Source organism: Mustela erminea, chromosome 5 (assembly GCF_009829155.1).
Source record: "Mustela erminea isolate mMusErm1 chromosome 5, mMusErm1.Pri, whole genome shotgun sequence".
Taxonomy (NCBI): domain Eukaryota; kingdom Metazoa; phylum Chordata; class Mammalia; order Carnivora; family Mustelidae; genus Mustela; species Mustela erminea.
In genome coordinates, this window is record NC_045618.1 from 55,950,040 (window position 1) to 55,967,469 (window position 17,430).

Consider the following 17,430-nt stretch of genomic DNA (forward strand, 5'->3'; position numbering starts at 1 on the left):
CCTTCATTCACTGTCTGCGAACCTCTATGCAAGCCATTCTCCCCTTTTTTTCTTCCTCCAAGCTCAGAGCTGTTAATTCTGGCTAGGTCATGTACAATTTATACACAAGCATTCCCTTCCATCTCTTCCTCCAACTCCTGCCCTGTGTCTCCCTGTCTCGCTACTTGGAAAGCTTAAGGAGCCTCAGCAGTAAGTCTGAGCTATGAAGAAAGCAGCAGATCTTGAAGTGGTAAGACACACTTGATTTACTAAACCAACAATGCCTCTCATCAACAAATATTTTTGGAGCATAAGAAAAGTAAATAGCTATATAATAGATGGGAAGACGGTCAGGCTTTTTTAAAAAAAGACTTATTTATTCATTTATCTTAGAGCACACACAAGCAGGAGGGGCAGAGGCGGAGAGGACCTCCAGCAGAAACCACGCTGAGCACGGAGCCCAGTGCAGGGCTCGATCCCATGACCCTCTGACCACGACCTGAGTTGAAACCAAGACTGGGGGCTCAACCGACTATGCCACTCAGGTCCCCCAAGATGGTCAGTGTTTTTGGTCATCCAATGAATGCAAATTTAGACAATGAGTGTTATTTTGCCTGCCAAATGAACAGATTAAAAAAAGGTAATACTCCCAGTTAGGAAGCAAGATAAGACTCCCATCAACAGATAGGAGAAGGTATCCAGGCTAGTCCAGCATTTACAGAAAAAAATGTAACAATATGGAGGAAATGGGGCCTAAAAACAGGCATGGAGCTTGACCCAATTTCTCTTTTCATAGAAATATATATATACCCTAGAGAAATGATCAGGAGTCCACACAAAGACGTTTGTGCTGATATGTTCACTGAAGCAATATTTATGATGCAAACAAACTGGAGAAACTCTAAATGTCCAACATTTGGGTAATGCTTAACTGAACTGTGACATAAACATAAAAAAAGATATAATGCAGTTACTAAAAATAATTAATGATTATTTAATGAAATATAAAAATTTCTTTATATAATATTAAGTATAAAATTCACATAAAAATATGAATATGTTTATAAACATTCAGATAAAAAGGTATAATTTGGGCGATACCTGGGTGGCTGAATTGGTTAAGCTTTGACTCTTGGCTTCAGCTCAGGTCATGATTTTGGGGTTGTGAGATGGAGCCCCACATCGGGCTATGTGCTCAGCGCAGAGTCTGCTTAAGATTCTTTCTCTCCCTCCTCCCCTTCCCCTGCTCTCTCTTTCTCTCTCAAGTAAATAAATCCTTTTTTAAAAAAAAGTATGATTTTTTAAAACTACATGTATGTGCATAGAGAAAAATACTGGAAGGAAATATATTAAATGTTGAAAGCGGGTCTCTCTAGGTGGTGAGATTATAAACAATTTATTTTCCAAATCATCCACAAGTGGACTTTATTATGGTTATAACAAGAAAAATCACTACAAACAATAGTGAACGGTAGCATCTGTAGTCTTTAAGGGCACCCCCGAATTTCTTTCGGAATGTGCAACGGCAGGAAACACTAATCCCCTAGAGCGTGGTTCTCCACTGCTGACTGGCAGAGGGCAGTATCTAGAGACATTTCTGGCGGTCGTAAGTCGGGGGATTCTACCTGCATCCCGTGGGCAGAGATGTAGCCCCCATAACAGAGATTTCTCTGGCCCAACATCAGGAGTGTTGGGGGTGAAAACCTGGCTCTGGAGACTAACTCCCAGGATTGGAATCCAGATCCTATCTCCCTTAGCTGGTCAGTGCTGGGCCAACCACTCACACACTTTACACCTCAACTTGCCCTTATGAAAGGCAATCATCACATAGGATTTTGAGGATTTTTAAATAACAATATATAAAGTATCAGGCAAATAGTCGATAGATTATAAGTCTTAGTTCTCTTCCCCCTAGAACCACATTTAAAGAAATAACACTTGTACTCAACGCAGTTTTTCTTTTGGTAAGATGTTATTTAAAAAAAGTTCCTCCAACTTTTAATCCTTCTCAATTATGCGTTTAAAATATAGATGGGGCTCTCCCTGGATTCTAGACCTTCAATATCCAGGTTGATAGGATAAAAAAAAAAAATGAATTCTTGGGTCTACAATAGCGATTACCAAGTGTAGTTACCAAACGGAAGCAAACGTTCTAAGTTCTGGGGCTAACATAGGGGAAAAGCTGATCTCCCGTTCCAACAGCGCCCAGCTGGGTCTGCCCTGTGGTGGAAAGGCTGAGCTTGCTGAGCACCAAAGGGCACATACACAGGTGTCCTGTGCGCATCTCTCATTATCAGCCAAAGCTACTCATCAGGGATGGGGGCCCGTCCACCCATGGGGGTTTCTTGTACTTTTCCCTGACACTGAATGATTCGGCTCTCTTTTTAAGTCTACTCGTTGACATTAAAAATGGCCTACGGAGACCAGAAGTCTAGACCCAAGACACCCGCCCTCTTACAGCTTCTACATCAGGACAGTGTCGGCACCGTCTGGGAGGGCTCGGGGACATCCCACCGTTGCCTCTCGCTCCTTTGCCTCAACCGGAGCAAGGCAGTCACCCGTGCACGCTCCTCCAGGCTGTCCTGCAGGGGCTGAGAGGTGATGCGGCCTCCCCTGGCGCCTGGGGGAACAGAGCAGGGCATCGCAGCCACGGATCTGGCAAGCTGGGAGCACGCCGACCACTCCCTGCCTGCAGACACGTCCTCCTCGTCCGCTGCCCAGACCCCTAGGCACCAAAACTCTGACTGCAAAAAAAATCAGAGGCACTTAACCAGACTCCGGCGTGCTGTATACAGATGTAGTTAAGGGAGAGCCAACTGCCAAAAATCTCTTCAGTGACCACACATGCCAAAAAAAAAAAAAAAACAAAACCAACTCTCTATGATATTAGGATAATGCATCACTTGCTGTCAGAGTAACTGCTCTTCCCCTTCCCTTCGGAAACATTTCAGACCACAGCACCTGCGCTGCTGCCATGTTTTTGCACACTCCAGTGAGCAGGGCCTCTTCAGCGTCGGCACAACCTCCACAAAATGGTCCCTCCCACCATCCAGGGAAGGACAGAAAAGAAGACGACGACGACGGAAATAAACGAAGAGGCAGGCGAAGAGACGCGCCGGTTCAATTCAGGAGACAGGCGTCTTCCATAGTTTCCAGCAGGGGAATCCTTCCCAGCAGGCCCATCCATTCCCGCTGCTTGAGGGGAAAATGTTAGTCACCCTCCTCGTATCCAAACCACGTAGGGCTTGCTGACCCAGGCCTTCTGAGCTGTGTGTCGTACCAGAGAGTGGCATCGGAAAGGTCCCCGGGGCCAGTCGCCAGGGTGGAGCGTCCCCTGAGCCATGATCCGTTTTGTGCCAAGACAGACTCTGACAGGCTACTGGGGGAAACAGCGGGCGGTGCCCTGAGTGGGAGGGGTCCATCGCCAGGGTCACGCCAGGCTCTGCGTTAAGTCTCGCCCTGTCTCGGTCAGGCCACAGGCCAGTGGACCCTTCCCTTCCTGCTGGAAGACCGCCTCATGGAGACCGCGCACTGGAGACGAAGTAGGTTCTAAAGCGCTGGGGGAGGCCAGTGTCTGACCCACTGGGACCTTATGATCAGATGTGTCCCTGTGAAGAAGCATGTGGAAAAGGTGGGGCGGGTATGGCAAAGGTCCGTTTTACAGATTGTACAATCAGTGTATACATTGGAGAGCGCGGCAGAAGACATGTTCCCTGGATCTTTCTGACATCCCTAAGTGCTGAGTGATAGAAGAAACCCCAATGACGTTGGCACCAAAGGGGCACGGATTTGTCAAACACAAAGACAAATATCCAATCCCCGCGCCCGCCCAATACCACTGCGACCGCCATCCCTCCCGCGGAGGGCATCTCCAGATTCGGGGAGCCCTTCTATCTGCAAAAAGAGAGGATTGGAAGACACTCCGCGGCTCAGGTGATGGGCGATGGGCTGGGAGCTTCCTCGGGGCGTCTTAGGGCTCTGAACAATACTGACCACACGCCCTATTCCCCAGATGCTCTTAAGTAGAGAAATTCCATGACATTCTTCAAAGTGTCCAGCCTTCCCTGCTGCTGCCGCCTCTCCCCATCGCTACGCTACACTCAGCACGTACTAGCTAAATAGTGTATTTCTTCCGGCTTCTCGCTGCCTGAGCCTGAGTCTCCATGACCCGCCTCCTACCCCTCCTAAAGGAGGTCCGGCTCAAGTTCAGCTCATCTGTGATGTCTCTTCTGGGCCAACCCCTTCCCTGGATATCAGTGTTTCTGATGTCCATTTAGCCGGTCCCCTCACTAGGGTGAGACGGTACGTGAAAACACAGTTCATCCTTCCTGATGTTTCTTGTGTTGTCCCTCTGCAGGTCTGGATGCCTCCAGACCGACACACCAATGGGAAGCCCAGCCAGGGATGGAGCAGTACGGCAAAAAGCAGCCAAATCTTGCTCCAATTCCTAATTATCTCTAAAACAACTCCATTCCTCCAGAATTTAACCTTTACTAACAGGTTAAAAGAAGATAATGCCTGACTCCTGCTTATTTTATGAAGATCAATGTAATGATTTAGATGGTTTGCTTACTGGTTTCAGAAATGCACGAAGGCAATAATTCCTGGCAGGTAGTAGGCGCTCAATGATTACTTATTCAATAAACAAAACCGGAAATGTGTTAGACGACATTTTGATAGAGCGCATGGTTCCAAGGCAGCTCTGATCGCTGCCTCCCAGCCATGCCGACACGTGGACAGCCCACTCTCAAGACACGAAGGGCGCGGTTTCCAGCTCCCCGTGCTCACCCCTTATGCTACCATCCCTGATGTCTCCAGAACCGTGCTTCGTGCTTGGCTTAGCAGCCGACTAAATATAATTCTTGACTTTAAAGATGTTTCTGGGGATGCCCGGGTGGCTCAGTCTGTTAGGCGTCTACCTGCAGCTTGGGTCATGATCCCGGGATCCTGGGATGGAGTCACGTATGGCGCTCCCTGCTCAGCAGGAAGCCTGCTTCTCCCTCTGCCAGCTCCTCCCCACACTTGTGCTCTCTCTGACAAATAAATAAATAAAAATCTTTAAAAAATAAAAAAAGATGCTTCTATAACTTATCTCATGTTAAAAGACAGTATTTAAACAGCCACAAGGACAAGAGAAGGGACAGAGTGTGGTTGAGTGTGAAGCTGCCCTTTACCAGGGTTTCTGGAAAGCACCCATCCTCAGCACAGTCACGTGGCTCAGGCTCCTCAGGAGAGCACTGAGAGGGCAGAGCACTTCGTAAGACCAGAGGGAAGCCCATTCATCCAAAGATTCACGACGTTTGGTGGCAGTTTTCCAAGGCCACACTTAGGGGAAGGATGTAAGGAAGAGAGAACACAGAGTATGATCACAGTCAGGACCATCTTCTACCCCCGGAGCCAACCACCAGGAGATACATGTGAGGGAACAAAAGCAGCAGCTCCATGAGAATGAGGCTTTGCGTTTGTGTGACGCTTTCTATTGTCCAAAACACTGTTCTATCCATTATTTAACTTGACTTTCCTATCAGCCCCATAAGATGGACTGGATCGCTTACCTCTGTGTGCAGAATGGGAAAATAAACCTCACGGAGCTTAAAGGGACTTGCTCAGTGCCACCCAGCTGGTCCGAGGCAGGACCGAGCCCTGGGTTTCCTGCCTCGGTGCGCATCCTGCTACACTACCCACGCCACACACCCCCAACACCACGTGCCCCTACCACTACTCCAACTCCATGGCACGCCACGCTCAAAAATGCATGCTTAATTTTAATTGTGGTGCTAAGCTGAGGTCTGCTAAACCCTTCCAGCCTGCTTCAATAGCTTTCTCTCCAAATCATGGTGCCCAAGGTATTTGCACCAATTTGTTCCAAGAGGGCAGTCTGTCAGAAAATTTGCTTCCTGAAACTTCGCGTCCCAGAAACACCATCTGCCTGAATCCTCATGTGGTTTACCACGACTCCCAGCATCATTACAGCTTCTCAGCTAAGAATCACAGGATTATACAAGTCTACGGGGATGGAAGACAGCTGCTGGGAGAGACACACTCAAGCCTGACACAGCTGGCTTGCCCACCAGCTCGTAAAGCTCAGGCTGTGTGACTGTGGGCAACTTTACACTTTCTTCACTGCTATAAAGGTTCTATCAGATGAGACAGAGTACTGGAAAGTATTTTTGCAAACCATAAAATACTCGTTGCTACTACTCCATTTCCTCCACGTGCGTGATCCACTTTGGTCAATTACATCTGGAACATTGTTCACTTGGCTTCCCTGGGGACGCCGCGAGCTTCTGGCTGTCTCGCTCTTGGCCCAGACTGGGTGTCTCAGGTGATGGGAGACAAGGGCCTGGCTTGAACCTGCTTCGGGCTTGAGACAGAACAGCATGTCCAGGAGGACACCTGCTGGAAGCCAGTTTGCACGAGGACCTGGGCAGCCCGCACCCACTGAAACAGCCCCCCACCCCCGTTCCCAAGGAAACAGCTTCTGCTGAAGGAAAGTCAGGTCTGGCTTGCCCAAGCCGTGGCAGGAACAAGTCTGGCCTCTGAGGTCAGCGAGAAGGGAGGGATTCTTAGCGCCCCCTGCTGTCTGATGCTTAGATTTCCCTCCCCACCCAACCTCTCCTGTGGATCCTATGAAAAGCACAGAACAGTGAGGAATAAAAGGGAAAGCGGTTTTCCTGAGAAGTGTGTAGGATTTAGGGGCATGAGGTCACTGAGGGATATCCCCCGGCCTCGGCACCCGATACGTGCTAACACAAATCCCTGAGGCTACAACCGCCGGAGGCTGCTGGAGGCTGCAGGCTGGCGCTGAGGTGGAACCCAGCTGAAGGAGACCAGGAGAAGGGGGAAGCGGGTAAGTGCCCATGGCAGCACATCAATGCTTTCCAGTCAAGGTCATGCCTGTGCTGGGCTCTGGGATCTCAAGAAATATTTAAGGCATTTTGAGGGGACCTGGGTCCTGAGTGAGGAGGTACAAGCAAAGCCAGTGAATTGAGGATTCTGAGCAGTGTATTCTGTTCTAATGGAATGACTCGGGGGGCGAGGGGGTGGGGGAGGTTCCTGGGGGGCTCTTCTACGAGGGCCAGTCAACAGAAAGAGGAGACTGTGATTAGAAGCTTGGGATTTTCAGTCCCGCCCTCATTCTCCGGAGAGGGGTGAGAGCTGAAAACAGAGTTAATGATTGATCCTGCCTATGTAATGAAGCCTCCATAAAACCCCAAAAGTACAGTGTTTGGGGAGTTTCCAGGTTGGTGAACACATCCACATGGGGAGGGTAATGCGCCCCAACCCCATGGGGACAGAAGCTCCTTCCTTCTGGACCCTCCTGAACTCGCCCACTGGCTGAGTTCCTGAGTCAGTATCTCTTCCGCTGGTTGTATATCTCTCTCCTCATCATATCTTTTCATAAACCAGTGAATATAAGTAAGTGTTTCCCTGATTTCTGTGAGTGGCTCTAGAAAATCAGTGCAACAAACAAGGGGTGGTGGGAAACTCAGATTGACAGTCAGGCAGTCAGAAGCACAGGTGACAAGCTGGACTTGGGATTGGCGTCTGGATTCGGGGAGCCTTGTGGTATCTGACACTACCTCTAGGGAAGTAGTGTCAGAATTGAGTTGAACTGTAGACTACCCAGCCCGGGTCACAGAGCAGCCTGGTGAAGGGAACCTCTCCCTCCCCAGCACATGCGGTTTAGAAGTGTTGTGAGTGTGGTGTCCATGTGACAGTAAAGGGGGAGGAGACACAGTAGGGAAACTGAATTTTTCTAATACAAATTCATAAAACATCAAAACCCGTATAGGCCAGGTGTATGAGATCTCTAAGAGAGCAAGGTTTGGGGAACCCACTGCCTTTCCTTCTTGTATCCTTATTTTAATTCTGAGCATGTGGCTTGAAATAGTACAGAGTGACTGCAAATATTGAGACCCAAACCTCCAAACTTCACTGCACACCGACGCCCCTCTGCCTCTTCCCTTTCTTCCCAGCAGAGGAAGGGCCGGACTCAGGCCACCTGCGTTCTAGGTCTCATCCCGCCCCACCTGCTCAGGAGCTTACACCCCTCGGTTTTCTGCTTTTCATGCCACGTCTTCCGCGCTCCCCCTCCACTGGTTCTGGCCCATCGGCACGTAAGCAAGTTCAGATCTCTCCCTTCCTGGCACGATAACCTACACAAACACCTTCTTCAGCCCTATGCCCCGCATCCCTACCATTCCCTCTGTAAGGATGACTCAGTCTTCTGTCTCTTACCTGACCTCCAGGGTCATCTTCCCTGTCTCCTGCCTGACAGTTTCTGCCCGAGGCCCCCCAGTAACTTTGGTGCTGTCCCGCCCATTGAACACTCTACACCAGTGGCCCTGGTTTCAGGTGACCTCTCTGCAGATTTTTACCATGCGGAGCACTCCCCATTCCTGAGACACTCTTCCCTTGTCTTCTGTGCACATCATCATTCTGGTGCTTTCTGACCTGTCATTCTGCTTCCCCCGCAGGTTCCTCTACCTGGCACTCTGGTAGGAGACTTCCAGGCCTCCTTCTTAGGTGCTCTGCTCCTTCTCCTTGACCCTCACCCAGGGTCACCTCCTCCATTCCTACGGCATTAGCCACTGCGACCCTGGGGACGACCGTGACATATTTCCCTTCACCCCAGCACCTCTCCTGCATCATATACAGCTACCCGCCTCCTGGACGCCTGCCTCTGGACGGCCCAGGGTAACTTAAACCCAACACAGAAAGACACCCACTATTTTCATCTTCCTGTCCTGCCTTCACATCCCCCTCCCAAACTCCAAACCTCCCCCTTCTCCTTTTGAATTTTTCATTCTGCATGCAGTTGAGCAAGATGAGAAACTGGAAATCATCCAGGGACTTTTTTTAAGGATTTGAGTTGAGGGTGTGCTGAATGCAACCCCAAAGGGGACAAACAAGAAGCCCTCACTTCCTAAAGAGCCAACCCAGTGTTCTCGATGGCTCGCCTAGGATGAGGGCAGCCTAGACGGATTTTAGTCAGGATATCAAGAGTCAGCCCCATTCTTTCCCCCAACTGCAGAGAGACTAGCCAGAAATAGGCCCAGGTGCTGGTCAAGGTTGAAGTCACTCTCCCCTCCAACCTTCAAATGAGAAGCAACTGCTGCCCCCCTGTGGCACGATGGAAGCACTGCAAGTCCTTTACAGAGGTCAAAGGCTGGCTAAGGCTCCTTTAGGATCTGCCCCTTCAAATAGGTTTTACCCTAAAAGGACTCTTTCTCCCTTTGATATTTATTAAGAAAACAATTTTGGTTCTCTCAATTTTGAAAAGAAAAAAACTGAGGTCCAGAAGTGAGCGTTGTAAAAAAATTAGGGCCTTTTTATGCTTAGCAATATAGCTTTAAAATTATTTGAAACCATCAAATGCCAGCGTTTACAAATTTCTAACCGGTGGTTTGTTACCTGGTCTTATCACAGAGCTAGGCATCTGGTGGCCTAGAATTGCGGGGAAAATGAACCGGTGGCGCTGAGGAGACTCTCTTTTACCTGAGGCTGTTAACATTCTGAAAACCAAAGCATATTTTCTGGTTGGGTTCATCCAAGGCCAACAGTAGTTTCAGCTGGGAGAGCCACTCCTGGCTCCCAGGAGTCTCTGTCCCCTGGCAAACGGCTCTCTGAATCACCTCGGCCAGCTGGTAGCTTCACTTGTTTCTTGGGACAAGAGAACCACAGTAGCCATTCAGGTAGGTCCCAGGGACATGTAAGCAACTTTGGGCTCAGGGGAAGATGGCCACTGCTGAAACGCACTCAAGCCTATCTGAACGGTACCGCTAACCAGATGAGTCGTCAGAAATCCTATCAGGGGAAAGCCAGGAGAGCCTGAAAATGTGCTGTTAGTAATCCACTGAATGAGAAGTTACTAACAGCACCCACCAACTGCCCGTTACCGAGTGGGCTGAAAGCCCCACTGGACACAGGAGAAGACGAAGGCTCACAGAACTTGCCAAGGTCACACACAACTAGTGAACAATATGGCCAGCCCTCAGCCCCCGTGTTCTCTTCTCTATAAAACCACAAGTTGGTCCTCATTTATTGCAAATGTTTGTTCCCCAGTGACCACTGAACAATTAGCCCATCAACCAGGAGGCTGGTTACCAAGTTTCGGGAATCCTCCGATGTCTGGTTGGCCCTCTGCTGGTTCAGTGCTGAAACTGCAAAACGTCCTTCCTGGGTCTCAACAAGACAGGAATACAAAGGGAACCAACTTTATACACCTCTCAGTCACCATCAAAGTCAACAGACTTCTTGCTCAGTGCATATCACTCTGAGCTCTGGGCAAAACCTTCTAGACAGATTAAAAAAATAAATAAATAAATCATGGAACAGAAAAGAAACACCTGCCTCGAACTGAAAGGAGAGAAGCCTCAACAGATCCAGATGTCAAATAGTATTTACTTATCTGTTGCTGCTAGATATATTTTCCCCTGATAGTATGTATCTATTCGTTTTTCAAATATTAACTGTGTGCCTACTGTCTGGATTTAAAGCAGTAAATAAGAGCCTCATGGAGTTTATACTCCAATGGGGAGACAGACAATGAGCAAGGAAACAAATACTAATTATAAATTATAAAAGATACTATGGGGGTTAGAAAAAAACAAAACAAAAACCCCAAAAAGGACACCGTGACGGAGAATAGGTGTTACTCAGAGCAGGTGCGGTCACGGCAGCCTTCTCTGAGTAGAAGACTTTGAAACCAAGACCTAAGAGGAAGATCTGCCAGCAGAGAAGGAAGAGCACAAGGTGTGAAGCTGGAGTAAGCCCACTGGTGTGACCGGGGTGAGAGCGAGGCAGGTGGGAGTGGGCGGCAGAGCGAGGTTAGCAGGGAGAGTGTGCAGGAGGTGTGGATCCTTGCAGGACGTGGCAAGAAGTGTTATTCTTATTCTTATTTTATTTATATTTTTTAAAGATGTCATTTATTTATTTGAGAGAATGAGAGAGAGCATGAGAGGAGGGGTGGGTCAGAGGGAGAAGCTGACTCCCTGCTGAGTGGGGACCCCCCCTCCCCATGCAGGCCTCGATGCCGGGACTCCAGGATCATGATCTGAGCCGAAGGCAGTTGCTTGACCAACTGAGCCACCCAGGTGCCCCCTAGAAGTGTTACTTTTAACCCAGGTGCAGTGGGAAGCCATTGATTGAATTTTAACCCTGGAGAGTGACATTAATGGGATTTAAACTTGTATTTTTAAAGTGTAACTCTGCCTTTCCTATGGAGAACAATTTGAAAGAAACAAAAAGTAGATGCGATGAGGTTTCTCACAGACACTTTCATAAATTCATTGCCAGGCACAATGGTATCTTGAACGAGGGTGTTTGGAGTAGAGCCAGAGGAAAGAGAGGGCAGGCAAATACAGATGTATTTTAGAAACAGAAATGAAATAAATTGCTAATAATTTGGGTATGACATGAAATGGAGAAAATGGAGGCTTATTACAGGTTTTTAGCCTGCATGCATGGCTAAGTGGTGGCACTATTCATTTAGACAGAAAAGACTGACATAAACAGGTTGATGAAAGTGGTGGTAGAGAAATCAGGATTGACATACGGTAATTTAACAATTCACAGGAGTCTCTGGATATACAAGAAACAAGTTTGGGTTGAAAATACAAATGTTGGCGTCATCAGCAAACAAATAGCATTTGGAGTCAAGAGAAGAAACAAAATCCCCTAGACAGAGAATTGAGAAGAATAAAAGAAACAGAGCCAGCACTGAGCCCTGGAGAGCGGATTAACTTAAAGCTGCCCTTAGAGCAGCAGCAGAAAACTGCCAAGGAGACAGCGAAGAAAAGAGTTAATGGGGAAAAGGGAAAGGAGGAAAGCCAAGAGTGTGCCATCTTGGTGCAAAACCCAAGAAAGGCAAGGGTTTTAAGAAGGTCCAGTGCGCTGAATGCTGCCAAGGTTGAATATGATGAAGGCAGAACGTCGGTGAATGTGGCAAGAGAGTGGCCGGCCCTGAACAGAATGGTCTAAGGCATCTCAAAATTCACGGTGGAAAGCTGAACGTGAACTCTTTCCCCGGAGAGGCTCAGTGTAGTCCTCTGGGAAAAAAAGTGTTCCTTTTCAGTTCCTCAGGCCAAAATCTTGGTGTCACCCCTGACTCCTCTTTCTTTCAGTTCCTGCCTCCCACCTACCAGCAAAACCTGTCGGTTCTAGCTTCAAAATATACCCACCATCTGCCCATGTCTCGCTGCCTCTCTACCTATCGTGCTAGTACATCTCTCCCTTGGATTATCACAGGTGCCTCTTAAATGAGCTCCCCCATTCTAGTCCACCCTCCCCGTAGGAAGACTTTATTTCAACAGAGCAGATGGAGTGATCCTTTTCAAGGATAGACACTCAGAGGACAAGCCAAAGACCCTGGGAGGAGTTCTGTCTCCCCGTGCCCAGCCTCCTCCCTCTCCAGGCTCCTTCCGACCATGCTCCCCTGTCTTGGGCTCTGGCCACACTAGCCTCCTTGCTTTTGCATGTGCAGCTCTCTGCCTGGGATGCCTTTCTCCACCTACCACCCAGCTCACTCTCCAGCTCTCAGAACTTAGCTTATCTTCCCAGGGAGGAGCCCCGACTCCAATTTTGAGCTGTTTCCTCCATCCCCCTCCTCTGCTTTATATTGTTAGAGCACTTATAACCATCTGACTTATTACATATTGTAACTTACGTAGGGACTGTATCTCTCCTGTCCCGCCAGTCTTTGAGGTTCATGTTTCTTTCCCCGGTACCTAAAACAGTGCCTGGCATTCAAGAAATACTTGTTGACCTGACAAATAAGGGGCAGGAACCATGGACTAGGAGAGAATGGGTTGGGGGGGAGGGAAGACCATCAGTGCATGGTGAACGGATGCTGGGAAGAGCAGCAGCAAAATGGTACCATAGCTACAAGAGGTATGAGATCAAAGGAGGGCAAGTTTTCTAATGAGACATATGGGTAATTTATACTGATCTTATATCCTATACTGAAAGGCTAATTTATAACCCTATGTTTGAGAGCTAATATGTATCTTTACTAATGAGATTAATCTGAGGATCATAAGATTAATTAATCAAAGTAGACAAAAGAAGGGAAAATTATCTTCAATGTGCCATTTGTTAGATACTAAACAGACCTTCCTGCAAGGGATTCAGAGTCCAGTCATAGTCATCTCCAGTGTGGTAGTGATTCATTCAGAAATGATTTCATGGTAGTGCAATTATGCATGCAAACACCTTTTTTCTGAACCAGAATATTACCAGCTTGCAAGTAATAACTTCATATTCAAGCAGTAAATTCAGGAAATTCAAATTCTATCCCCAAGCTAAATGGAAGCACAGAGAAGTTAAGGAATTTGCTCAACGTCACATCACTAGTAAATAATGGCACTGGTACTGAAACTCAGGCATCTTCGCCAACAGTCTACGTTAAACGTGTGTCAAAATTCACACCAGAATACACGCATTATGTCTATCCTTTCTATAAAAAATGAGAAAGAAAAACCCCTTTTCTAACTGGGTCCTTCATAATAAAATCCTACAATAAGTATAAAAGATACTACACCCATCTGTCGGAGGCCTGGGACTTAGCAGGAGTAAATGAGCAGCGACAATGCAAACAAATGGATGAACTGAACCAATGCTATCGTCACTCAAATAAATATGAGATCAACCAACAAATTAAGTGCCAAGGTCCAGGGCTGGGAAAAAGCCAGGCTTTTTTCTTCCCCAAAGTCTTTGGACTATTTTGTATTAGCTTTCATCCAAGCTGTAATGGGCAGAATCCTAAAAGGACCCCCAGGATTGCCACCTGCATAATTGGCTTCTGAGTGGGGGTGAGACCTGTGAATATAACAGGCTGTCACTCCTTTGTTCAGTGACAGAGGTGATGGGATGGCCACCACCATCATTACAATTAGGGGACTAAAGGGATATTCTCCCTCTGGCTGTGAAGCAGCAAGTTGGCCCTGTTGTGCGAGGGCCCTGTGGCTTATGGCCTGGGGTGGCCTCTAAGAGCTGAGAGGGACCCTGGCTGACAGATGACAAGAAGGGACCCCAGTCCTACAGCAGCAAGAAACTGAACTCAGCCAGCAACCTTAATGAGTGTGAAAGACGACCCAGCCTCCTGCCAACACCTTGATTTCAGGCTGATGAGAGTGAGCAGAGGGCCCAGCAAACCCACACCAGATTCCTGATCGAAAGAAACTGTGAGATAATAAATGGGCATTATGTCAAGATGCTAAATTTGTGGTCATTTGTTACAGTGTAATAGAAAACTAAAACACAAACCAATCTTCATCCCTTGCACAGACACATTGATAGGTGATGACCTCACATCATCCCAGGGGATCATAACAGAAACAGGACTCTTCATTCTGAGTTGTCCTAATTGTCCTGCTCTTTCAAAGCTCCACGTCTCGGGATGCCTGGGTGGCTCACTCTTTCGTTAAGAATCTGCCTTCAGCTCAGGTCATGATCCCAGAGTCCTGGGATCAAGTCCTGCACTAGGCTTCTTGCTCAGCAGGGAGCCTGCTTCTCCCTCTCCTTCTACTGCTCCCTCTGATTGTGCCCTCTCTCCCTCTCTCTCTCTGACAAATAAATAAATAAAATCTTGAAAAAAAAAAAAAAAGCTCCATGCCTTTTCCTTTGGTATTATTCCCTGCTGAATTCCAATTCAGACTTCCAAACCCAAATCAAATGTAGCTTCTCCAAAGAAGTATCTCCTTCTAGCCATGCCCATCCACTCCCAAGCAGAATAAATTACTCCTATTCTTCGCTTCCCTGACGGCTGGTTGTCTGGACATCTCCCCCAAAACCTGCCATACATGGTGCAGGGTGGTAACCTCTCCCCCGCTCCCACCCCCAGCCCGAGATTCTCTGAGGACACAGCTGCCCCAGGCCCTGCACCGGGGCTGGCATGGAGTGGGCGCTAAATAATGGGACACAGAGTCAAAGGAAACGAGGCTCTGGAAAAACACAGGCTTTGCCCGCCCAGGGAGCTGCTCTTTCCCTTCCACACAGATGATCAGGCATCAGGTATTAATGGAAACTGGGAAAGCTTTCTCCATGACGACGGCGGGGGGACGAATCAAGCACTGACTGTGGTAAAAGGGCAGATATCTACTGTCTCGAAAAAGCTGGTCTGAAGTGGATAGTTATGCTAGAAGCGACAGGCGGCGGGTGCTGGGAAGAAGTGAGATTCTCCCTAAAGAGGTGGCAATGATTTACTCCGATTTAAGCCCTGTGCTAGGTTTGCACGCTTGCTGATTCAAGTTATCTGTTAATCTGATGCCAACCTACACAGACAACAATCCCACAGAGGTAGATCTCCTCTTGATGGCTTACAACTACGGGTTAACAAGACAAAAACGAGAATCGTTTATCAACAACACCCACGGCACTGACCAGTCTCCAGGGAAAATGGCATTTGTAGGAAATCACAGACTCAGGAAAAATGATTCATCATCCATCCATACGGAAGAGTATTTGCTGGTTACGCATTTTGACAAAACGCGGAGAGAATTCACATTTTTCCTCAGGACCCACTTACACGGGCAAAGATTTGGAGTGCTCCCTTGCAGTTAACCTAAATTAACCAACTTACTGCTGTCGGCTCCTCCTCACTGGAGAAAGAGATTGTTCAGAATCAGAGAGCATACAAAGCAAGGCATGGAAATAAGGCACCTGCTTGTCTCCAACTTTTAAGAAATAGATTCAGATTCTCTCTACAAATAAATCATGAAACAACAAAGTACCGCTTTTTAATATAAGTATTACAATGACATTTCCGGAAACATCAAAAAAATTCGGGGTGGTGGTCTTGCCACACTAAAAGAATTTAAGTAACATTTGCTACAATTAAAACTATTTCAGGGCACCTGGGTGGCTCAGTGGGTTAAAGCCTCTACCCTCGGCTCAGGTCATGATCCGGGGTCCTGGGAGCCCTCCTCGGGCTCTCTGCTCAGCAGGGAGCCTGCTTCCCTTGCTTTCTCTCTGCCTGCCTCTCTGCCTACTTGTGATCTCTTGTCTGTCAAATAAGTAAATAAAATCTTAAAAAAAAAACCAAAACTATTTCAAAAAACATTTTTTGACAGAAACTCAATGTCAGTACCTCTTTCAGCTCCCTTCGTATTTATACGATATCATCCCTAAGAGCCAAGTCCGAACCCATAGGTCCTGCGTTTTAAGGATTTTTCACAAATGCTGGTTGGCAATGACTCAAAGAGAGAATCAGATGGACACAGCTCCGTAAAGATCAGTATGGGAGGAGACGAGGAGTCTGGGTTCCAATCTTTCTTTAGGGATAACACTAGATGTTCCTTTATTCGTTCAAATATTAATGTACTGGACTGTGCAAAGTGCTAGGGCTCCAGCTGTGAGTAAGATAGATTAGGTCCCTGTTCTCTTGGTACTTCTATTCTTTCTTTCTTTTTTTTTTTTTTTAAGATTTATTTGACAGAGGGAGAGAGATCACAGGTAGGCAGAGAGGCACGCAGAGAGAGAGGTAGGGAAGCAGGCTCCCTGCTGAGCAGAGAGCCCGATGTGGGGCTCGATCCCAGGACCCCGAGATCATGACCCGAGCAGAAGGCAGTGGCTTAACACACTGAGCCACCCAGGTGCCCCAGTACTTCTATTCTTAATGTGGAAGCATGCATGTATATACTGTTGAGAAGAAGAAGAAATGGGAAACGGAGGGAGGAAATAGTTTCTTCAACATGCGTTATTTTAAGTACTACTGGAAGCTTTGAACTGGGAGAACACAGTAAATACCTTCGATGCTCTGTGGGCCCACAAGATTCATGGCCTGGTGAGCTGGATACTCTACCCGTGGTCTGGCAATGCCCAGCTGCTCCATAACGCCATGGAGCAGCCTCTGGATATCTGTTTCTGAGACCCTGTCAGGGGTCCGAGGGCTATATGTAGATGCTGGAGTCCATCCAAAAGTCAGCCAAAATACTAGGCCGCAGAGCATGGTAGAAACCATTGCAGAGACCATTTTTCACCTGCAGAAAAAAAGACCAAACATGTATCGATTGGCCCCCATTGGCCACTGTGATGATCAATCACGCAGGTGAGTGATTCAAGGACCAACCACCCAGTGGGGGCTGCATCGAAAAATCCTTAGGGGTTTGCGCTTGCCTGAAGTGTCCAGTGTGGGCAGAACATCTGCTGTGGAAGGGTGTTAAAGAAACAGGACAACCCGAGATAGCCAATTCCCTGTGCACGTGGCAGCCTTGGGAAGACCAGCCAGGAAAGACCGTTCTCACTCCTTGTTCTCTGCTTGCAGCTCCCTGAAAGGGCTTCATGACCCCTAACGCCACCACCCTCTCTCCTCTCTTAGTAAAGCAAGTAACCCAACGACAAGAACTTGCTTCCATTTTGAAAGCAGGAGAGGAAGAGGGACATGGGGAGTTTTCCCAGTCCCGGGGGAGAAAAGAGGTTCCAAGGAAGGAGTCAGGAGGACACAAAGGG

General features: G+C 47.8%; 1 protein-coding gene across 2 annotated transcripts in view; it reads right to left on the minus strand.

The window, feature by feature from the left end:
* The window catches only part of LOC116590858 (neuroendocrine protein 7B2), a 53,057-nt gene that overhangs the window by 34,543 nt on the left and 1,084 nt on the right, over positions 1 to 17,430 (minus strand). For both annotated transcript variants that reach the window (XM_032343214.1, XM_032343212.1), the window contains exon 2: positions 16,729 to 16,961. In XM_032343214.1, coding sequence (XP_032199105.1) covers positions 16,729 to 16,954 — 226 coding nt within the window. In that variant the 5' untranslated portion in view covers positions 16,955 to 16,961. The remainder of the gene's footprint in view (positions 1 to 16,728; positions 16,962 to 17,430) is intronic.